At 33.2% G+C, this 20,851-nt stretch overlaps 1 protein-coding gene across 3 annotated transcripts in view; it reads left to right on the forward strand.

The window, feature by feature from the left end:
• Positions 1-20,851, forward strand: part of LOC108762602 (aquaporin AQPAn.G) — a 33,846-nt gene that overhangs the window by 7,902 nt on the left and 5,093 nt on the right. For 2 of the 3 annotated variants that reach the window (XM_018509674.1, XM_018509675.1), the window contains exon 3: positions 7,286-7,479. In XM_018509674.1, coding sequence (XP_018365176.1) covers positions 7,286-7,479 — 194 coding nt within the window. Of the gene's footprint in view, positions 1-4,541; positions 4,889-7,285; positions 7,480-20,851 lie in introns of those variants that run through there. The other variant, XM_018509676.1, reaches the window with a different exon arrangement.

A 20,851-nucleotide genomic window follows, 5' to 3' on the forward strand; every position in this document is an offset into this window, starting at 1 on the left:
TGTATCTAGCGGAACTTACATTTGAATTTAAAGAGCATTACAACTAAAATTTAAATTGCAATTTTGATAAAATAAAAATTCGATTAGCATTAAATTAGGAAACAAATGGAAGGAAATAAAATTCTTTGAAATTGAACAATACGTGAATATGCCTTTGATTGCATACAGTAATTACTTTACGTCAAACAATTCACTCAAATGATAAATTTTTCTACAATTAACGCAATGGTTTAATCGCGTAATAGTTGATAATGACTTTAATGTTCTTCGAAATTTGAGTCACCCCTCATAGACTCTTACAATAATTTCGGCTAGCTTTTAAATGAGACATTAAGACTATATTATATCTCCGATCAATCTCTAGATTGATGAAATGTGACTCAATGTTTTATTAAATTTTATTGTCACTTTAGTATTACTATAATGATAGCTATCATGATTCTTATTCCCAGTTATCGTAACGAAATATGCTGTCACAAAACATTGTACGCAATAAAGTATACTGTCATGTATTTACAATTGGATCAAACAAATTGAAGAAGTAATTGAACGGAAATTTTTACATATCTTGCTACATTAATAGAACTCAGATTATAAATTGAAATGTAAGATAAAAAACTCATTTACTGCAGCGATATATGCGGTCCTCTCGATGTTGTACAAAACTATTCTCATCAAGCGCCATCACAATCAGCATACCGGGGAGCGAGATGTAACACACGCGACATGCCGTGTAACGCGCGAACGTGGTAAATTCATCGCGGGGTTACGTATGGAAGTTGCACAGACATAATTATTCTTGTGCGAGTGGCGCACGAGAATGTAACGTGAGTGCGCGACGACGAGTGCACGGCGTTAATTGCGGAAGCTATTTACTGTGGAGTCACTTTGTCACCGCGCGTAACGACCCAATTAATGCTGTTTAATTGTTGTCTGTTACCGTTGCATTATGACGAGGAGACCAAGAGACCTTCTTGGCGGCACAATGTTTATCTGTTTCGCAAGTATAATAGCGTGGATAAACATCGATAACGTCGTGATAAAAATGTGCGTTTATTTTCAGTATAGGATTGTAAAGATTAAAAGAAAGGAAATTTTATTTTGCCGATTGAATTAATTTGAGAATAAAAATGGAAGTATTTGTCAATTAATGTAATATTTATTAAGCAGTTCAATATATGAATGGTTTTGCTGTAAATATCTAATGCCGTAAATATCTAAAAATTTAGCCAGATGCATTATTTGAAAAATAATTTTATTGGATCATCAAAATAATTATGCAGGATACTTAAACTGATTGCTAGAATGTCAAAACTTTTTACAGCATTGCTCATCATGTTTGAAATTTTTACGTAATTATTTTGATGGTCTAGCAAAATTATTTTCAGATCTGTAGCTAAATTTTTAGATACTCTCTTCAGCAAAATTGTTCTTTTCTTAAACCTACAATTTGAACCGTCCTGGTAGACAGTTAATAACGGTAGTGTTGCTGGTGCTTCACCATTTGGGTACTTATTTATTCCCGTATATCTCAAATGTAATTCTTTGAATACACATAATAAATTAAGTTAAATAAATATTTTTCCTTTGATCTGAATTCGCGCGCCGAGGTCTCCAATAGTTCCGCAGGTGTTTCTACACTGTTCTCCGTGTTACGGTGCGACTTATTGACTTAATGCACGTCACGTTGAATTGAATTTTTGTAACAAAGGAGATCGCTCTCGTCACGCCCACGCGAGAGCGATTTTTCAACGCGGGCGTTAAAATACGGTTCGTAAAAGCACGCTTCTTTATCTGGCGGTGAAAACGAAAGCGAGGAAAGAGCGGGATCCCGAAACTAACTTGGACAGTTCACTGACACACAGTACCATCCATAAATTTGCGAACACGGACGAGAATCCACTTTAAAATACAATACGCACAAACCGATTCGTTAATTTATATTACATCGATTCAAGACGCACATATATTAAACTGATTTAAAAAATCTCCGGTTTCCGCTATTTAACTTTATTTAGCATCTTTTAATGCATTTAAACGTGTGCTAATCCCAAACAGAACAACAAATTACGATAACGTCAAAATGACATTAAAATGAATCGGAAATGATTGAAAAATGATTTTTACGATCATTTTGGAGTCATTTTGACATCATTTTGATCCTATTATAATGACTTGTTGTTCTGCTTGAGATATGCTATTTTTATCAACTCTCGGTGTTACTTTATACTGTTTTGTCACGTAATTATCATATGAATATTGCGTAAAAATATCACAAAAAAATAAACATATTATAACAAATTTTTTTTTCATTTGAAACCAGATATTAAAAAATATAACAGTAACGAACAAATGTATGTATTTTTATTACATATCTGTTTATTACATATTAATAAAAAAATTGTAGCATATTAAGTAAAAAAAAAACTTCAAATCTGCCGTGAGATTTGAGAATGGCACTGAAGGGTTGACAGTATCTACATACATTATTTGATACTTATATTTATTTTCTTTGCTTTACTTTACTTTTTCATTCTTGACACCTAGCTTTAGTTTTTCAAATTATCGACTGATGTTTGTTTTGCATATATGCGCTAAAGTGATTTTAGTAGGTAAATAAACAAGAGACGGTTTCCTAAATAACTATGAATAGAAGACGTGAAATCGCGAAAAAGCCGACGTTAAAGTAGGAGCGAATTGGAAGTTACTGTCGAATGTGTTTTTATAGCCATAATTTTGGCGAATTATATAAGAACATAAATTGTAAATTGGCGTGCGTGTGTTGCTCGTTAAAGGTCATCTATCTGCTAAATCAAGTTTGCGAACTCATGAATGATATTGTATACATGCGTGCATAGCTATGCCTCGTTGCCTCATCGTGCACGTGTGTCACGCGACGTTTATGCGTGCTATTTGTTAGTGGACATCGTATGTTTTCTCGAGCTATCATCTGAAAGTGTGGCTTTATCATTATGATGATTAATTGAATGAGATACGCAAATAATTTGCATTTAGTAAATACAGATTGTCCCTCCAAAAACTTATTCTGATTGTAAACAAAACAATTACGACTCAATTGAAATAATGCTATGTTAAAAAGACAACGTAAAAATTTATTTAGTAGACGTCATGCAATTAAAATATGTAATTAAAAAGATCTCTGAATATATCTAGATTTGAAATGAGGGATTTCAAATTTTGTTTAAGGTGGAAGAAGTTCCAAAATTATAGAGGAAAGTCGCCGATACTGACATAGGTTTCCTAAAGTGACACCCTCTTATTTTTCAGAAACTAACTATTGCATTTTATTAATATTAATAAAATCATGATCTGTTTAGTTAATTAAAGAAGTACAAACTTATAATTCATATATTTGTGGCTTGTTTCTATACTAAATCAGCTAAAAATCAATTCTATGAATCCGAGAAGAAAATTCTTACGGTGTTCTTTTGCAAATTGGTAATTAAAATAATAGTGATTGTATTATTGATAATATTATGTCATTTTAAATGTTTATAGTTTCATAAATTAGTTTACAGAATAGGATATATCTTTATTTATAAAATAGGAATGTTGGTATTATTGCCTACTATGTCAGTTTTGGAGCCCATTTTGTCAGACGCTCATTTTTGCATAATTTACAAAAAACTTAATTATTACAAAATTGCAAACAGTATTATAAAAATTGTTTATACTATCTGATAGAAGACACTTACTTTGTATTTATGTTTTTGAAGTTGTATTTTTACCTTTTGTTTAAGAAATATTGTCTAAAAACAAAGTGGTATGTCGATATCGGTGACCTTCCTCTATTATAATAATTAAAACTTATTTATATATTATTCGCCGATTATAATTTGTTAAACAAATTCTTTTAATTTCATGAAACACGTCAAATTATTATCTAAATTATCTAAATTTTATGGCTTATATTTAATATTATTAACTAATTTTAATTAGTTATATTTTATTATTTATATTTAATTAGCTATATTTTAATTACTTCTGTCTGCTTATGTAAAGAGCTATATTGACATCATAAAAAACTTCTTTAGCATTTTGACTGAAACAATATCATTATGACTTTTTGACAGAACAAAAAGTCATGATGATATTGAAATGACTCCAAAGTGATTATTAAAAGTCGTTTTTCGATCAGTAATGATTCACTTTAACGTCACTTTGACGTTATCATGACCTGTCGTTCTTGGGGACTTATTAGTCTCAGCCGCGTGTCAAGGGCACGCGCCGCGATTACGCGGCTAAACACCGCGCGTCCACGGTCGAGAGTGACAGGGTCGACATGATTGTACCCCTGTGCAAATATGCTTCTCTTCTTCCTTTCTTTCCTCGATAAGTTTTCGAACGTATGCAGATCGACTGCACGCTCGGCTGGGGGCCTCAAAAGAAGAGGTGACAAGAGGAGCGCGCGGGTAGGCGCGCGCGCGCGCGGATACCTCTCGGGGAGAGGGAGGACCTCGTGCTGCCGGTCGGCGAATGCGATATATGAAGGCGAAACTCGCGTACGTCGTCCAGAAACTCTCACGTGGTGTGTACCACTCGCGGGTAGCGTAGGAAGTGCGGTCCACCGCTCTTCGTATTCTTCGAGACAACCCCGGGGTGTTCTCCGAATTTCCCTTTCCACGTCGTGCGACTCGAACACCCTGCCATCGTCGAGGGTCGGTGCGAAAAGGTACGCACGAAGAGGAGGTTGCCGAGGAGGTTTGCACCTGGAGGACTTCATTGAGAGGAATCGACTCATCTTCGCCGTGGAGGATCGATTTTCCCGGGGAGATTGAGAGAAATTGAAAGTGGTGGATCGGGAGTGGTTTCGAAGATCTTATCGGACGATTTCTTATCGGAGTGATCATGAGCAAATCGTGGAAAGGTACGTGGTATAGGAGCTATCGAGGAAAAGGTTAAAGAGAGCTTCATGATGTGTTGACATAATACTTTTGAGGCTTCCACGAGTATTTTCTTCAAAGAAATTATGCGGTTTGCGGGTTATCTCTGCGTCTTGATACATCGTTAAATGTCAACGTTTGATGAACATTGCAGTTTATTTCATCGGGGCGTGAATGTGTGACATGTTGATGATTAAATGTTAAATATTTTTTATATCGAGGAAATTCTTTACATTGAAGGTATCATATCGAGGATGAAAAAACGAGAATGTGCTAGATAGACTGTTGATTAATTATAATACTTGTCATATCGCGAATAAATTTAAATATTTAATTTTATTACAGTGTATAATCTGGTTTTACGAGATTTATCGTATGCGTTTTATTCCTAAGGGCATATGTGATTAGATCTAATCAGGGAGAGAGATAGGACTTTACTAACAATAAGTGTAGTCAGATAATCGAAAATCGCAGCACAATGTTTAATAGAGGAATTACTATGCAATGTGATTTTTTCTTTTATAATCTTTCAAAATTACTTCAGATTTTTGTAAAAATTTTTTAATTTGGCATTTTAAATTATTTTCCATTGAATTCCTTTATTAAAAATTGTGCTGCGATTTTCGATTGTCTGAAGAGATTTAGTAAACATTTTCTATAAGATATAGACTTATAAATTATTGTATATAAAGCTATATAAACAAACAAGGAATGCTGTAATTATAGATTCGCGTTTCTCTTAAAAGTCTATTAACGATAAGTTCGAAAATAGAATATATTAACGATAAGTTTGAGAATAAAGTCGAAGTTTCTTATGTATGTCTTAAAAATGCAGAATAGTTCACACATCAGGAAACTTTTTTTATGATCTTTACGGTTGGATTTTTATTTCGATCGCGCCGTATAAAAAAGAGGAAGTAACCGATCAATGTTACGTACATTGTACAAGACTGAGATTCAAGGTAACGCTTGTCATGATAATGCATAAATGTATACCAAGATATGCGTCGTTTGTTAGCTAGATAGTAAATTATATAGGCAAACAATATGCACGACATTGCGATCCAAAATATAAATAATATAAGAGGCACTACGAAAAAATCACTGTTCTTATCATTTGTGATTTTTTTAAATTTTGTTTTTTTATTAATCGTTTTCATTCGTAATTTTAAAGTTTTCTACGCTAAACATTCTAAACATTTGAAATGATAAATTTCGAAAAAATAATTTGAAAAAAGGAAAAAAATATTATTACAAAAATTTATAAATTAGAGACTGCTATAAATTATTTATATCCTAAAGAGATGAGATATATAGTTATTAATCAGACAAATAAAATAATAAAATCAGGTATTAGAAAAATTTACATGAATTATTAAATATGCGATAAATTTTAAAACGCGAAAATTGTGTACAAGACTAAGATTTAAAATATAAATATTCTATAAATCAATAGATATTTAAAAGTATATTAACGTTTAGTGATCAACGTTTGGAAATTATGACTTGCGGACAAATATTATTTCGCAATAGTCGCCCTACTTAAAAGTAGTCCGACATTCATAGATATTTCAGGAAATTTTTCATGATAGTATATCGAACATGTCTTAACTTTCGTCTCTAATTAATATCAAACATATTACTTCGGATGTTATCGCGGACGTTTTTTAAGTAATCATACTTTTTAATCATAACTATAAAATCCACTTCACTGCTCTTCAATAGGAGATTGAACATATGTTTTTTGATATCTTGACAAGGGTGTGATAAAAATTTATTAGTTTCCCTCTCTTATTTGCTTATTACATTTCAACCCTTTTCGTTCAAGTTAATTTAATCCGCGAAATGATAAATCGAACTAAATCAATAAATAAACTGTGAAATTATATCTACAAAAACTACGATTAATAAACTAAGTTGCAGATTAACGAACAAATTATAAGTGAATCTAAATTTTTTATAGAAAACATAATAATTAATTTAATAAACTGTGAAAGACAATCTAAACGCGTATCAAGAATTATTAAAAAAATCATAAATTAACGAATTGTAAATAAAGTACAATTTAACGGAATAGAGACGATCATATTACGATTTATAAATTTTTACAAACTTTTTTAAATAATTGTAATTTAGATAAATTTGCTTATTTTAATTACGCCTCTTAATTTCATCTCTCCACTCGCCATAAATGTGCAGAAAGCGCAAGAAGCACTCGTTGTGAAATTGAACGAAAGTTAATTTTCTTAAATAAGTAGATTATACCGCCACACATTGCGAAAATTGAAGTTACGAAAGTTAGACGCAGATTAATTTCATCAAGTTCTTCGGGAAATGGATCGAATCGCAGCTGGAGTCGACTCTCCGATTTTCTTTTGCAGGTATGAAGGAGTTCGTTGGCCTGGAGGAGGTCACCAAGCTCGATTTTCTCGTGATGCTGTTCGCCGAGATCCTGGGCACGTTTCTGCTGGTCCTTCTAGGTTGCGCTTCTTGCATTTCATGGATAAGCACGTCGCCGCCGACTGTTTTGCACATCGCATTCACCTTCGGTTTGGCAGTGACAAGTTTAGTACAGGTGAGTCACTATTCTTGTTGTCATAAAAACAAATAATTCTGTAATTCTTCACTTAAAAAAAAAAAAAAAAAATTAATATGGTAGTAAAATTTAATTCCTACATTCTAATTCAATAATTTCATTTAAAATGTTTTAATCGGGGAATATTACAAATTTAATAATTTTATATTTGAATTTAAAATGTGTGTCATTAGCTATAATTTAATAACATATTTGATATAAAAGAAAAATAGAATATAAATCAGATTTTAGTTTTCTAATTTATTTTCTATTTCTAATAGAAATGTGATAGGTAACATATCCGTAACAATTATTTGTAGTAGATGTTGTGAATACTTTGCGATAAAAACAGATAAAAACTCGAATAAGATAGATTTGCCAAAGATATTTTTGCGTACTGAAAAATAAAACTAAAGTCTTGTTAAAATTATGATATATTCTTTTCGTTTTATCACGGGTATTTTGTCTGTATGTGTATTCCTATTATTGAAACAAATAATTTATATATAGAAGACAATTGTGACAAGAATATATAAGGACGTATATCGACTGAGATTTATTTGTCCAGCATATTTTATTATTCGCTCCACGCGAATTCTTATCTTTTTTGCTCGTAAAAGTGTGTTCGTATGTAAGTACGTACGCGAGCTCAGTTTTGTTTCCTCGAATATCTTTTATTTTTCCGAATCTGAGAAAAACGCATTTCTTGAAAAAATTGTCTTTTGTATAAATAAATATACACAATTTGAAAATTAATTTTTGTCATTTAGCAATTAATTTATTTGCAATATTTGCAATATTCTACATGCACGAAGTATATAAATGTGCGAATATATATATAAATGTACAAGTATATAAACTTTTTGCAATACCAAGTATGTTTAACAGCTAAATGATGAATTTTAATTATTCGTGACATTTTAAAAATTAATGCATATTCTACAGTTAACATAATGCAAAAAATCTATAATGTAAAAAACTTATTTTAAACAGAATTATAATTAAAAAAAAATAATTATTGATTAATAGTTGCTGTCTTAAGCAATAATACACAAAGCAAAACATCTTTCCATTAATTATCTAGACATTTTAATTAATCTGCAAAAACATAATTTTTGAAAAAAATGTTTCTATTTGAAAAGTATTAAAATCGCATAAAGCAACGCACTTTTGTAAAAAAAAAAACAGTTAGACTGAAGGACTCCACGCAGCATACAGGAAAATTTTAAAAATACTGAAAAAAGAATTATTCTCTAGAACCTTTTAATCGACCGTTCGGTGTATTTAACGGAGACAGATATATGAGAAATAAGCGTGTAATGTCATATCGTTGTATGTCATGATTAGTAATTAATTAATGACTGTTTTAACCTTTTCTTTTTCTGCGGAGCACCTCTCGTACAAACCTGATTTTCGCACCGTCAAACAAGCTATGTCGATCATGATTACGTTTCAAATGTTCGCTGAATGAATCAGAGACACACGTTTGTTGTAAAGAATGATGTTACAGAGCTTATACTTATAAAGACGTATAAATTCTGGAGGAATGATTAATTGTTAATACTTTTTATATTTTAGATAAATGGTTAAAGTGATTTATACCTTTAATGCTATATGTATAATAAAATTCATGCAGAACCGATTATTGGTAGCAAACAGTAATTGTTAATTCTTTCTCTACAGACTTCATATTTATTTTAATTTGTCTTATTTCAATATAATATATATTTTTAAAATATATTTTCATACACATATACTAACATGTGCTTTTTTAACACATTTGAACATTTCAAAACAGGGATTTCCATTCCCTTCGCTTAAATTTCGCGACTCGTCTAGTCTCCTTTCATGAATCGACTTTTATGGATTAAGAGGTTCGACACGCTGCGTTTTATATGATGTAATTTTTCTTTTATTAATGTTTTTACTTTTATTTGTATTTCATCATTAGAACCGCTGGTGGTGCCATTTTGATTCTAAAAATTGTTTTAATTTTTTGTATTAGATATACAGTATGGAATATTGAGAGAATATGTGAATATAAAATACAAATAATTCTAACGACATAAATAATACCAAAATAACTTTTTACCAAAAACAAGGATAAGAAATAATCAATTTGATACCATCAGCGATCCTAGTATTAAATAATATTAAAATAAAATATTGAGAAAAAAGGCAGATAAAAATTAGATTGTAGATTGACGTTCGCTTGCAAATTTCCTTTATAAAAACCATCACCAACAGAGTATTTTTGCGATAATCTGCTTATGTAGAGCATGAGATACACAAAGTATGACGTATTTTAATCAAAATTATCGTTCTGTAAAAAATTTGAAGAGTAACAAAGATAAGATAGAACTGATAAAATGAGGTAACCTTTAATCGCATTTTGATCGAAATCGAATACTCTGGAGGATATGCTCGTCCGTTATATAGTATCACGTACAATTCTTGCGGATGATTAATTCTTATCGGTAGCGATCGCCTGAAACGCTTTATGAAGAAATTGCGAAATCATCATTCAAGAGTTGTTTTTCTCGATTTCTTTAATTTTTTTACACATCACGTCGATTGTGTTGTTATTTTAATTCTTTCGTTATTATATCTTATACTACGAATCAAAAGAGAAAAAAGTAAAGAAAATGAGTCATATATATATAGTAACAAAGAATGTATAGGAAAATGTGAAACAGTATACAATATTAATATTAATATCATAATAAGACAATATTGAATGAATAATAGCTAAAATTGCATTACTAATCGAGATATTGCTGCTTTTTTCTATTTTTGCATTTAGGAATAAAAATGTCAATTAGAAGATCTTTTGTAGCGTTCTCAGAGGCAAATTTTCGCAACAAGTTTCTCACAATTCCGCGCACTTCTACTCATAAGTGCACTCTCGATATGCGATTGCATGAGCAAGACCGGATCGTCGGTCGTTCATTGAGATGGATAAATAGACAAGAAACAACGGGGGGAAGGGAATCATCCTTAAATCGCACTCGCAGCTCGTCCTTTCGAATTCGCGAGCTGACCTCGTCCTCGAAACAGTTTATAGCGCGCTGCTCTGTCGACATGCGAACTTTCGGCGAACGGTCGGCCGATTTGTGAAGAGCACTCGTTCGGCCTCCTTTGTATCAATCAGAATCCATGCGACGCGATTACGAGGAGATGAATGGTCACTTCGTTAACTGGTTCGAATATTTTCGCTAACGATTGTTGTCGGGCGTGGGAAGGATCGGGATAAAAACTGTCGTCCCGAACTCAAACTTTGTTCGCGAATGTAGCACAAACGAAAGTAAAAGAGTAAACTAATTGTTATAATTAGTACTGACATTAATAAACATTACCACACAGTAATGTCAGCTCTCTTTAATTTGATGTTTTTTCCTAAGAATTTAAAAAAATTATATATAAAAACAATAAGATCAAAATTAATCAGATTAATGAAATGGTACAAACGAATCAATAATATTAGCAAGCCACGAGTAGAATGTTTTTCAGATACATTTAATCGAGATGATTCATCACATCGATTGACGCAAATTTAATTCTCCCCGTTGCCAGTCTTCTTTAATTAAGAGACCAGTCTTTTTAAATTGACTACATCGATCGTCCGACCATTTTTCCCCGCGCTCGATCCATTTTCCGCTCCTGTCGATCTGTGCCTTTCGTGAAAGGATCGTGAACTTCGGCTTTACCACGGCGACGTTTTAATTGACGCACATGTGTGGGCCGCCCGGGCTCCGTGTGGTGGAAGGGTAAATAAGGCCGCCGATTCGCCCAAGGGGGTCTAACTCCGTCCGGAGATGGTGCAATTGTGCCCCCGGGGCTTTTGACAACCTACTCGAAAGATCCGGAGCTGGTGCTCGAGAGTCTAGCGCTCACTATTATTCCATCTGTGCGTTATTGATACTTCACTTTCCGACAGCTCGTAACACGGATATAATCGTCTATATAGTGCTCTAAAAATCGCATAGAAATTTTTTTATTCTGGGAGAAAGGAGATGAGGAGGGACATATAGATAATGAAATTAAAGGAGAGACGACAGGGTTTCAAAATAGTGTCTAAAAAATATCTTTTTCGAAATTTTAAGAAATTGATATCTTAAAATAGAAGTCTAGTAAAACTTAGATTTAACTTTTTCAAGAGCTCATTTTAGTTTATCAAATTTATATTATATTTAATGTATTTCGTTAGTTTTTTTTTTTGAAAAAGTAATCACAGTTGCATAAAATTCTCCAATCGCATTCAATCAACATTATAATTTCTACAATATAATATTATTTCTACAATAGTCATATTACACAAATATTATTACAATATATTAAATGTATTACGATTAAGTTGTATTGAATTTTACTGTTATTAACTGTAGTCTTTATTGCATGTATTTCAATTTTTACGTAAATATTTTTATAAAATTTCCCAGATATTTCTTGAATTTATAATTTTATATATTTTATTATTTTTTAAAACTTAAAAATTTTAGGAATATGCAAATTAAAATTAATTATTTTTCTAAAGTCAATAATCAACGATAAATTTTTCCCAAATTAAAATGTAAGTTTTATTTGGTGGTCCCATTTTCTGGCAAAAATCGTTTACATTTTCTCAGGTGTGTCTCTATGTGATAGATGTCTCTTTTAAAACAATTTGTGCTTTTGTAAGCTTCTGACAAATTGATATTCTGGATGCTAGAGTTATAATACTTATATGATACTTTTCTTTCTCTATCCTCGACATTCAATTATAAGTATCTCAATTGTATGCCATAATCGTCTTGAAGTATTGTTTAGTCACACGTTGGTGTCGCCTCGAACGACGACTCAGTCAAAAATTCTCCGCTTGAGTTCTAAGACACGTTCTCGATCCAAAAGTTTCATTCAAAAGAACGAGAAATGAATGTCCAAAGTCTCGTTCGTACTAACGGATAGTGTTGTCTATATAGCGATCGGTTTTGTCGTACCAATCGTTTTGCGCAGCCGGCGTGGTGGAACAAACGTTGATGACATCTGTGTAGCCGCTTATTATTTATAGGTCGGTTGTCTCGCTCTGTCTCTATTGTAGGATAAAAATTATAATTTATACAAGTGCGCTGTGCACAACTGATCGTCGCTCAATAAGACTATTGATAGAGGAACATTAAGTGGCCTTTTCCTCGTCAGTAAAAAAGAAAGAGACAGAAAGAAACTTGAACAAACAACGTACTATGAGTAGTGGTGAAAAAATATTTGAGAGCCCGCATGTTTATCTAGATGAAATAATTATTCAAGATAATTATCATGGATCTAGTGCGCGATGAGAGATCTCATACCAGTTGCATCAATACGTTTGGTATGCTTGCTTATTAAAGGAATATATTGATCATTAAGGATTAAAATTATTGATACTCTTGTTTTGACTTCTATATGGAATAAAAATTTAATATAAATTGTATTAATTGTAATAAAAAATAGTACATGTTACCTTTTACGTATATTAATAATTTCAATTAGAATTAAACGTAATTTAACATATTTATGATTAGCGCATAGAAATTTATTTAATCATTGATAACGTAACAATTATTAATACAAGGTAACGATAATCTTTCTCTTTCTTTATTTAGACCTTTTTTTGTTTGCGTAATAATTCTTATGTTATAATGGGCCGTAAATAACATCCGTTCGTGAGTATGCTAATATTTCTTTTAGAGATTAATACGTGCTCGTGAAACGTGTATTCTTCCACGCGACACGGGTGTTCCTGAGATGTAGGCCCGGCAAAAAGCACGAGAGCCGTCGTGCACGTCGCACTTTTCATTAGCTTGCGAAACCTGCAATTCCCCGCGATTAAAATCGTGCAACCTTGCGTCGCCGACATTCGTCTTTTTCTACTTCTTCGTCATTTCAAATTTATCCGACATATAGTCGGAACTTCTTTCCTTAAATTCTATTCTTTTAAATTTTTTATTTAAGTTAAATTAAATATTATAAAACTAAATTGAACAAATTGTTAAATATCTAGTGCTATTTTTGGTCAACAGAACTTCAATGTCTCCTTCAGATCCTTTGATCTAATTTAATTGAATTAATTTCTGATTGTAATTAGAATTTCCTAAATTTTTCTTTTAATAAAATCCAATTATATTTAATTAAAATTAATTATATAATTTTTTTCTAATTTCAATCAAAGCTTTTTTATTTTGTTTCTAATTTTTTAAATTACTTACACAAAAAAATTTATAAGTATATAAGTATGAATGCAACAAATACTTAATAATAGTAACAAAAAATTTAAATAGACAATATTTATCAATTAAAAAAAAACTTAAATCTCATTTTTAAGAATCCATCGATTAATGATACTGTAGTTCACAATCCAACGAATTTGGACTTCACGAGAAAGAGAATAAAGACCAGCTCACGAAAAGCTTACGCAAACGTTATTATTAAAATCCCTCATGCACTTGCAACTTTGTGCAGTCCAACCATTCCTCATCCTGCGTTCTACCATCTTTTTTGCGCTGGCCGGTTAAGGATGGCGATATTTAAAAGAAAAAAAAAAGAAGAGAAAGAAAGAAAGGGACGTCACGCGCAAGGGAGGAGGTCGAAGGACGAGAGAGCGAGGAGAATGGGAAGAGCACAGAATGAAAAGTTGAAAGAGTGAGAAAGGAGGGAAGGGAGGCGCAGATCTGCAAAGTCACAGTCGATCCTGTTCTGTTCGAATGCAAATCGCACGCATCTCGCCCCGCATTATACGCAAATGCGTGGCTCTTCATACGCGAGGCGAGAAGAGCGAGGGCAGCTCTTGCTCTTGCGCAACGCGAGATGCAATAGCAGCGGACTCGGATCATCAGAAAACACTGGTCGTTGGCGTCGTTAACCGAGAAGAAAAGTCCTAGAGGATCCTCTTCTACAAGTTGCGATTGACGATTCCTACACTGAAAAAAATTAAATTTTAATAAATTTTAGTTTGAATATTTCTAAGTAAATATTACTAAATGTAAACATATATTTATTTGACACAAAAGCTACTAATTTGATTTAATTATCATTTTCTTATTTAGTACTTATTTATTTATTGTAAATGTTTACTTACTTAGTAATAGTAAAAGAATAAATTTTTTTCAGTGTAGCTGGTTTTATTAAAAGTCTCCACAATTTTTCATATTGACAATTAAAGTCACTAAAATTTTGTTTATCTCAATGTGCACAATGCACACTAAATTAACATGTATCTTGTTTTAGTAAAACTGAGAGAATTTTTCAAAGATATACATTCTACAGCCAGTGTATTGTATATTTATATTCTTAAATTAATGTGTGCAAATATTCTTGTGGAAAAATACTATTGAATGTTTATGCGCATAATATAAACTTTTTTCTAATTTTAATTAATCACGATTACCTTGTATATTACGCGCATAGTATAAATTTTTTTAAATTTTAATCGATCAAGATGGTTATCTTGTACAAAAACTACTGAGATGAATAGTGTGCAATGTTAGATTTGAATGGTTTTTCCAATTATTTCCAATTTTTTTTTTGCAAGGCCAATACTATTTTTTCATAAAGATAACATTTCAAAAACTTTCTATAATAACAATATAAGATAAAAGATATTGTTTTCATTACAAATATTATTTGTTAGCGGTAATAAGTTAATTTTTAATGCGTTGTGAACGTAATATATTATGCCTCACTCATCAGTCAAATTGATCTTCGCCCTGTTCAATTTCGTTTGATTAAAATAGCACCTTAATTTAATTAAGTCAATGTAATTAGATGGGTGACGACGCAAAATTAAATGGACGCAATTAGTTGAAGTAAAAAGCTTCTTCTTTTTAGAAATCACAAGGGAGTATCTTATTAATTATTCGCACTTGCAGATGATGAGTATTTAAGTTTGCTTACGTAATTGCACGAACTCAAATTTATCACAAGCAAAAATTATTCTCGCTATTATCTCGTGTTTTAGATTACTTCGCCATTTTCAGAACAAGATAGAGTAAAACAAGTAATAAGCGATCCTTATTTTACGTTTGTTACATGATGTCAAATTAATCGCTTCTCGCTTTCTTGAGATCATTGATTTATGATGAGTTGCTAATTATTGTTGAAAGATATTGCTCGTTTTTTAATGTCGCTTTGTACTTTTCTATCTCTCTCGTCAACTTTGTGCAATATGCGCCGCGTGACACGCCGCATTGTTTTCTTTCGGAAGAATTTGCATAAAACTCGTATGTGCCCGCCAATATTGATTTTAGAGCCGGGCCAAGGTTTTCGACACATTAAGTTTCGATACTTCATTTTTTCCCGGGCCTTACAATCTTGCGTCATGTTTTTGCGATTCTTTTCGGTAATCTGCCACATTTTCCGAAATCTTACTTGCTACAGTCTTATTTAGAAATTGTACTAGACAAAATTAGATGAATTTGAGCAAAATGCTTTGTTTCATATATCAGTACTTAAAAAAAACATGATTCAATGCACTTATTTTTAATACAAGAAACAATACAAGAATAAAATAAATGAAAAATAAAGGCAAAGAAGTATAAATTTCAAAATTTTAACATTATTTTCAATCTAAATGTTTCGTATAGTTGTCAGTCTTTTCTCTTGGTCAAAATTTTACATAAAAAGGAAGAAATTGATAAATCGTTTCAAAACTTCAGCGTGATGCAATAAACAGAAAACGAAGGCTATGATTGAGTGTAAGAGCGAGCATGAACATCTAGAGTAGGATTTATCTAACAATAAGATAAAATCTGACTCCTCCGGTATGAACGACATATCCTTTGGCAAACATTAGAGTCATCTTGCTGGGGGCCTTCTCGAGCCCCAAGAGGAGCCGCTCCCTCGTGCATCGTTGCGCAAGCCAGGCCCACAGGCAAAAGATCATTGTCCTACGTCTTGCAGCTCATGTGCGTCACGCAGCCCAATTACTCTCTACACGCAGGCCCGCACTGGAAAGGATAAGGAGAGATTGATGGATCCTAGAGATCGATGCCTCCCGATACCCGTCAGTTGTATGCATTTTTAAATCCATCGTATTTAATCGATACGATTGTTTGGAGAAATTCAAAACGAAAGGAAAATTCAATAGTTGAGTAAATTCATTTAACTACATAATTATATTGCACAATAGCTACATTACTATCCAATTTAAAAGGATCTTTTGAAATATGTATATTTTGAATGAATTATAAATAATGATATACAATACTCAATAAAATATTCAAATAAATGTATATAGCTAAAAATAAATTTGATAAATGTTAATAGGAGATTACAAATTTTTTAATTATTATTAATTAGTGATTATTAATTGATTATTATCGAATACAATTTTTAATTGCTAGTGTTGATTAATTAAATTAATGAATTTTGATCATTGTATGTTATAATACGATATACTGAAATAATTCAGATTAGATTTTTTTCTCTCTTTCTTCTTTCTCTCATCGAGAAGTTTTGCGAATCCGATCCTGCGGCTTCGCGCTGCAGGAGCGCCGCCGACAACGTGTACAAATTTGTAACGGAACAGCGGGGCCAGACACCTTACGGTAATTACTGACAATACGTTGGCGGGGCCTATTATTTAATGTTCGCGCTCCGTCGTATTTAACTCTCGAACAAGTCGACGTACGATGACGGTTCGTCTTGAAAAGGAGAGAGAGACGCGTAATTTGCGTCGTAAATTTGCACGCATCTCGTTAATGTTGAATCCTTCGATCCTTCTCCCGTTACTGGCGTGAAACTTTCTCGACATCTCAATCCCATTTTTTCCTTACTATTTATTATCATTTTCGTCTTGGATTTCACGGCATTTATCGCGATTGTGACTTGAATAATAAAGAATAAATAAAGATAATAAAAAATAAATAACAGTCGAATTTATATCTTGACGTTTAACTTAAATTAATTGTCCGACGTCATGCAAAAAAATCGAGTGGATTGCATGTACGTAATTCGCTGGTAGCGTGCAATCCTTCGTTATCAATTTATCATTATTAATTCGCTGCTATCACACCGCAATATTTAGCTACTATCCAGTTTTGAAAGAATAAAGTTGAAAAGGTTAGCAGCTGTTCTGGGATCGGATGTTTTTTCCACTTCATATGCTTGTGGGTTTGAAAGTCTATGATTTTACTGCGAATTTGACAGCCTTCAATCTCTGCCATATGAAATGACAATAAAAGATGATCCGTCTCGGAGGAGACAGTAAAGTGATTCAAGGCGATCAGCTTTGCCTATCGTTTTCTACGGACGAGGTCTAGGATTCACCGCGCGTGATTCTCCTTGCACCTGCTCGTCGCTAATTCGTGATGAAGTTTGAGCAACGCGTGTCACACGTGCACGTTCGTTAGCGCGAAAAAGGAGCGTGGCACGTGTTATGAATATGCAATTTCAGGTTTGGATTTATTTTATCCTGAATGAGTTTTATCGGATCAAATACAAAAATTTGGGTCAAAGTTAACCGGATTTTAGATCGAAGTTACTCCATTTTACGGTACATCATTTACAGTATTCATATGTTAGTCGAAAATTGAACAGACGTTAAGAGGAGTTGGTTATATTTGAAATTATCTGGATAAAGTTATCTTCCACGAATAATAGAAAATATAACTGTACATAAAATAATAAAATTCAAAGGGTTAATTTGAAATCAGCGCGGTAAGAAGTTCGCAAAAAATAATATTCTTAGATACCATTTAATAAATAGTGTTACATAAAATTTGAACTTTTCGATTATCGGATATAGTCATCTTTAGCAAAAAAAATTAGTAAAACTTTCATGCACTTCAGATCGCTGTCTCCAAATTAGCTCTCTGAATTTTATTATTTTATATACAATTATAAGAAGTCCAATATTTATTTCTTGTTACTCTTTAGGAAATATAACAATTCCCTAACAACAGACCTCCAGGGGATACGTCCTGAGGATGTCCAAAGGACGTCCATGTGTTCTTTGAACATCCTAAGGACATCCTCAGGATATATCCCGGATAAAGTGTGTTATTAGGGTTGTCGCACATCCCGTTTTTTATTTTAATATTTTTTTTTGTTTATCATTTACTTTATCAAACTATCAAAGCCGTTCTACAACAGCTCGTAGTATCGTACCCTTCGAATCCTGCGCACTTTGCAGGCGGGAGCGTATGACCGCGGGCTGTGGGTCGTAAGACCCCGAGGGCGCGAAACCGCGAGATAATTCGAAATCGTGCGATCTACGGCGAACTGGAATGAATGTTGGAAATTAATTTAATTTTTCGTTTGACCTCTAATTTAAGAGCGTTAAAGAAACCGCGAATGGAAGCGCGCGGAGAGATCCGACAAATGCAATTGGTTGAAACGATTGTAATGAAGAAACTTGGAACGGGATTGCCACACTTTTCAGTCAACTTACTACTAAAAGCGAAGATTTAAGATTCATGTGGCTTTTCGAACAATCGCACTTGATTGAAATGATGAGCTCAAAGCAACTTAGATTATGGGATTCCCATACTTTTGATCCGGGAATAGTCACCTGATGTTTTTACACCTCAACAACGAAAAAATGTATTATTATTGTAAAATATTGTTTTATATGGATACTTTTTAGCATATTTTTAAATCTTTTTTAGTAATAGCTATTCTTTAGGAATCTTTAAATATGCAATTCCACGAAACTACAAAAAAGCGTTACATTAATTAAATTTTTTTATTTTTTAGAAATAAATGTCATATAATAGTTTATAATTAACGTACTTATTTTGTTTAATATTTGTTTGATTTCAATTTACTTTTTTCAAAAAATTATGATTAAATTCATATCCATAATATTTTCAAATATTAATAAATGTCGAAACATCACAAGAGTTTACGTAAAACAGAAAAAAATGAGATGATACTCTCGGAGTAACTTCACCGAAAGTAAGATTTGCCGAGAATTGATGGACCAATATCAAATTTTTGAACAACTGCATTCGACTATCAAATAACTGTTCCAAAAGGTCTTCGAACAAGAATGTCAAATTTTTAATTTAATTTCACTGAAAGTGAAGATTTAAAAATCCGAATTCAAGAGACAATTAAGATCTGCGTGAGTCTTTCGAATAGTCATACTTGGTAGAGAAATACAAGGCATTTCGAGGTAGGTATTCGGGACTTTGGCAAAATAAGGCTTGCCGAAATATGTACGAATTTCACGCGTGCGTCCGGGGGTCCGTTTATTACTTTTCTCGGAACAACGACGTGAAGACAAGGCCGATGAGTCGCGGAAAGTGGCATAACTTTCCCTTTTAAAGCGCGCTTTAAATATGACGTGCTTTATATACCTATATTCCACGAGGCCCAGACGGACCCTTGCGTCGTGCGAGCACATGTCAATTAAAGCCATGTGACACGGAGATTTTTCATTTCACTTGGCAACTCACAAGGCCATGTCGCACAGTCCCTTGGAACTCAACACAAAAGAACCTGACTTTCCTGACCGTCGGTCTCGCCCGCTTCAATTGCAAATCAATTCTCGGCCAAAATCTTTTATTAAGGGGACTCTCATTAAAGAGAGGCTCTCGTTGAAGTTAAAAGCGGCCGCTTCAGGGACACCCTGTACATTCGTGTTCGCGATACTTTTTCTTTCTCGCAATAATTCATCGATCGAACTTTAGACGAATCCCTTGGGCGAATTTTGGATGTATAATGGCGCAAATTCGCGATACAAGTATTTCGAGATATATAGACGTATCTCAATAGATTCGCGATCGCGCGACGTGGATACGTCGGAAATCGTAGATCGGCAAACGGACACGTTGCCGTTGACGGGGATCAAGGATCGAGAGAGATAAAGGGACAAAAGAGATGAGAGAGAGAGAGAGAGAGAGAGCACTTGCGTAATCGTGGTCGGCGCATATGTGTGCCGATCGCCCGCGGCGAACCGAGACCTTGCCGACGTGCATGAGAACTGGGCCGCGGTGCGTCGTGTCGGGACTCGGGGCACGCATCGTATATTCGTATCCCGGGCCCAACCGACTTAGACGAGTCTGACGCCGTCAAGTCTGCGGAGTCTCGTATGCCGGATCAATCCGAAGGATTCCGTGACGCGTTCGCGAAAAAAGGAACGCGTCGTCTGGTTCTGGGATAATTACCCGACGTATCCAGGAATTTTTATTAAATCGTGGTCGGCGCGTTTTAATGTATCCCTCTGAATATTATTTGTAAGATAATTGAGTACTTTCCCGTTTAAGTATATAAGTATATCGCGAAAGAGATCCAAGTAGCACACAGCGTTGTTCAATAAAAATTTCTTTTCTACGATAGGATGTGCTGATATCCAGGTAGAACACAATTATATCATTATGACATCGAAATGATGTTAAAACGACTTCAAAATGATCGT

Source organism: Trachymyrmex cornetzi, unplaced genomic scaffold (genome assembly GCF_001594075.2).
Source record: "Trachymyrmex cornetzi isolate Tcor2-1 unplaced genomic scaffold, Tcor1.1 scaffold309, whole genome shotgun sequence".
Classification (NCBI taxonomy): Eukaryota; Metazoa; Arthropoda; class Insecta; order Hymenoptera; family Formicidae; genus Trachymyrmex; species Trachymyrmex cornetzi.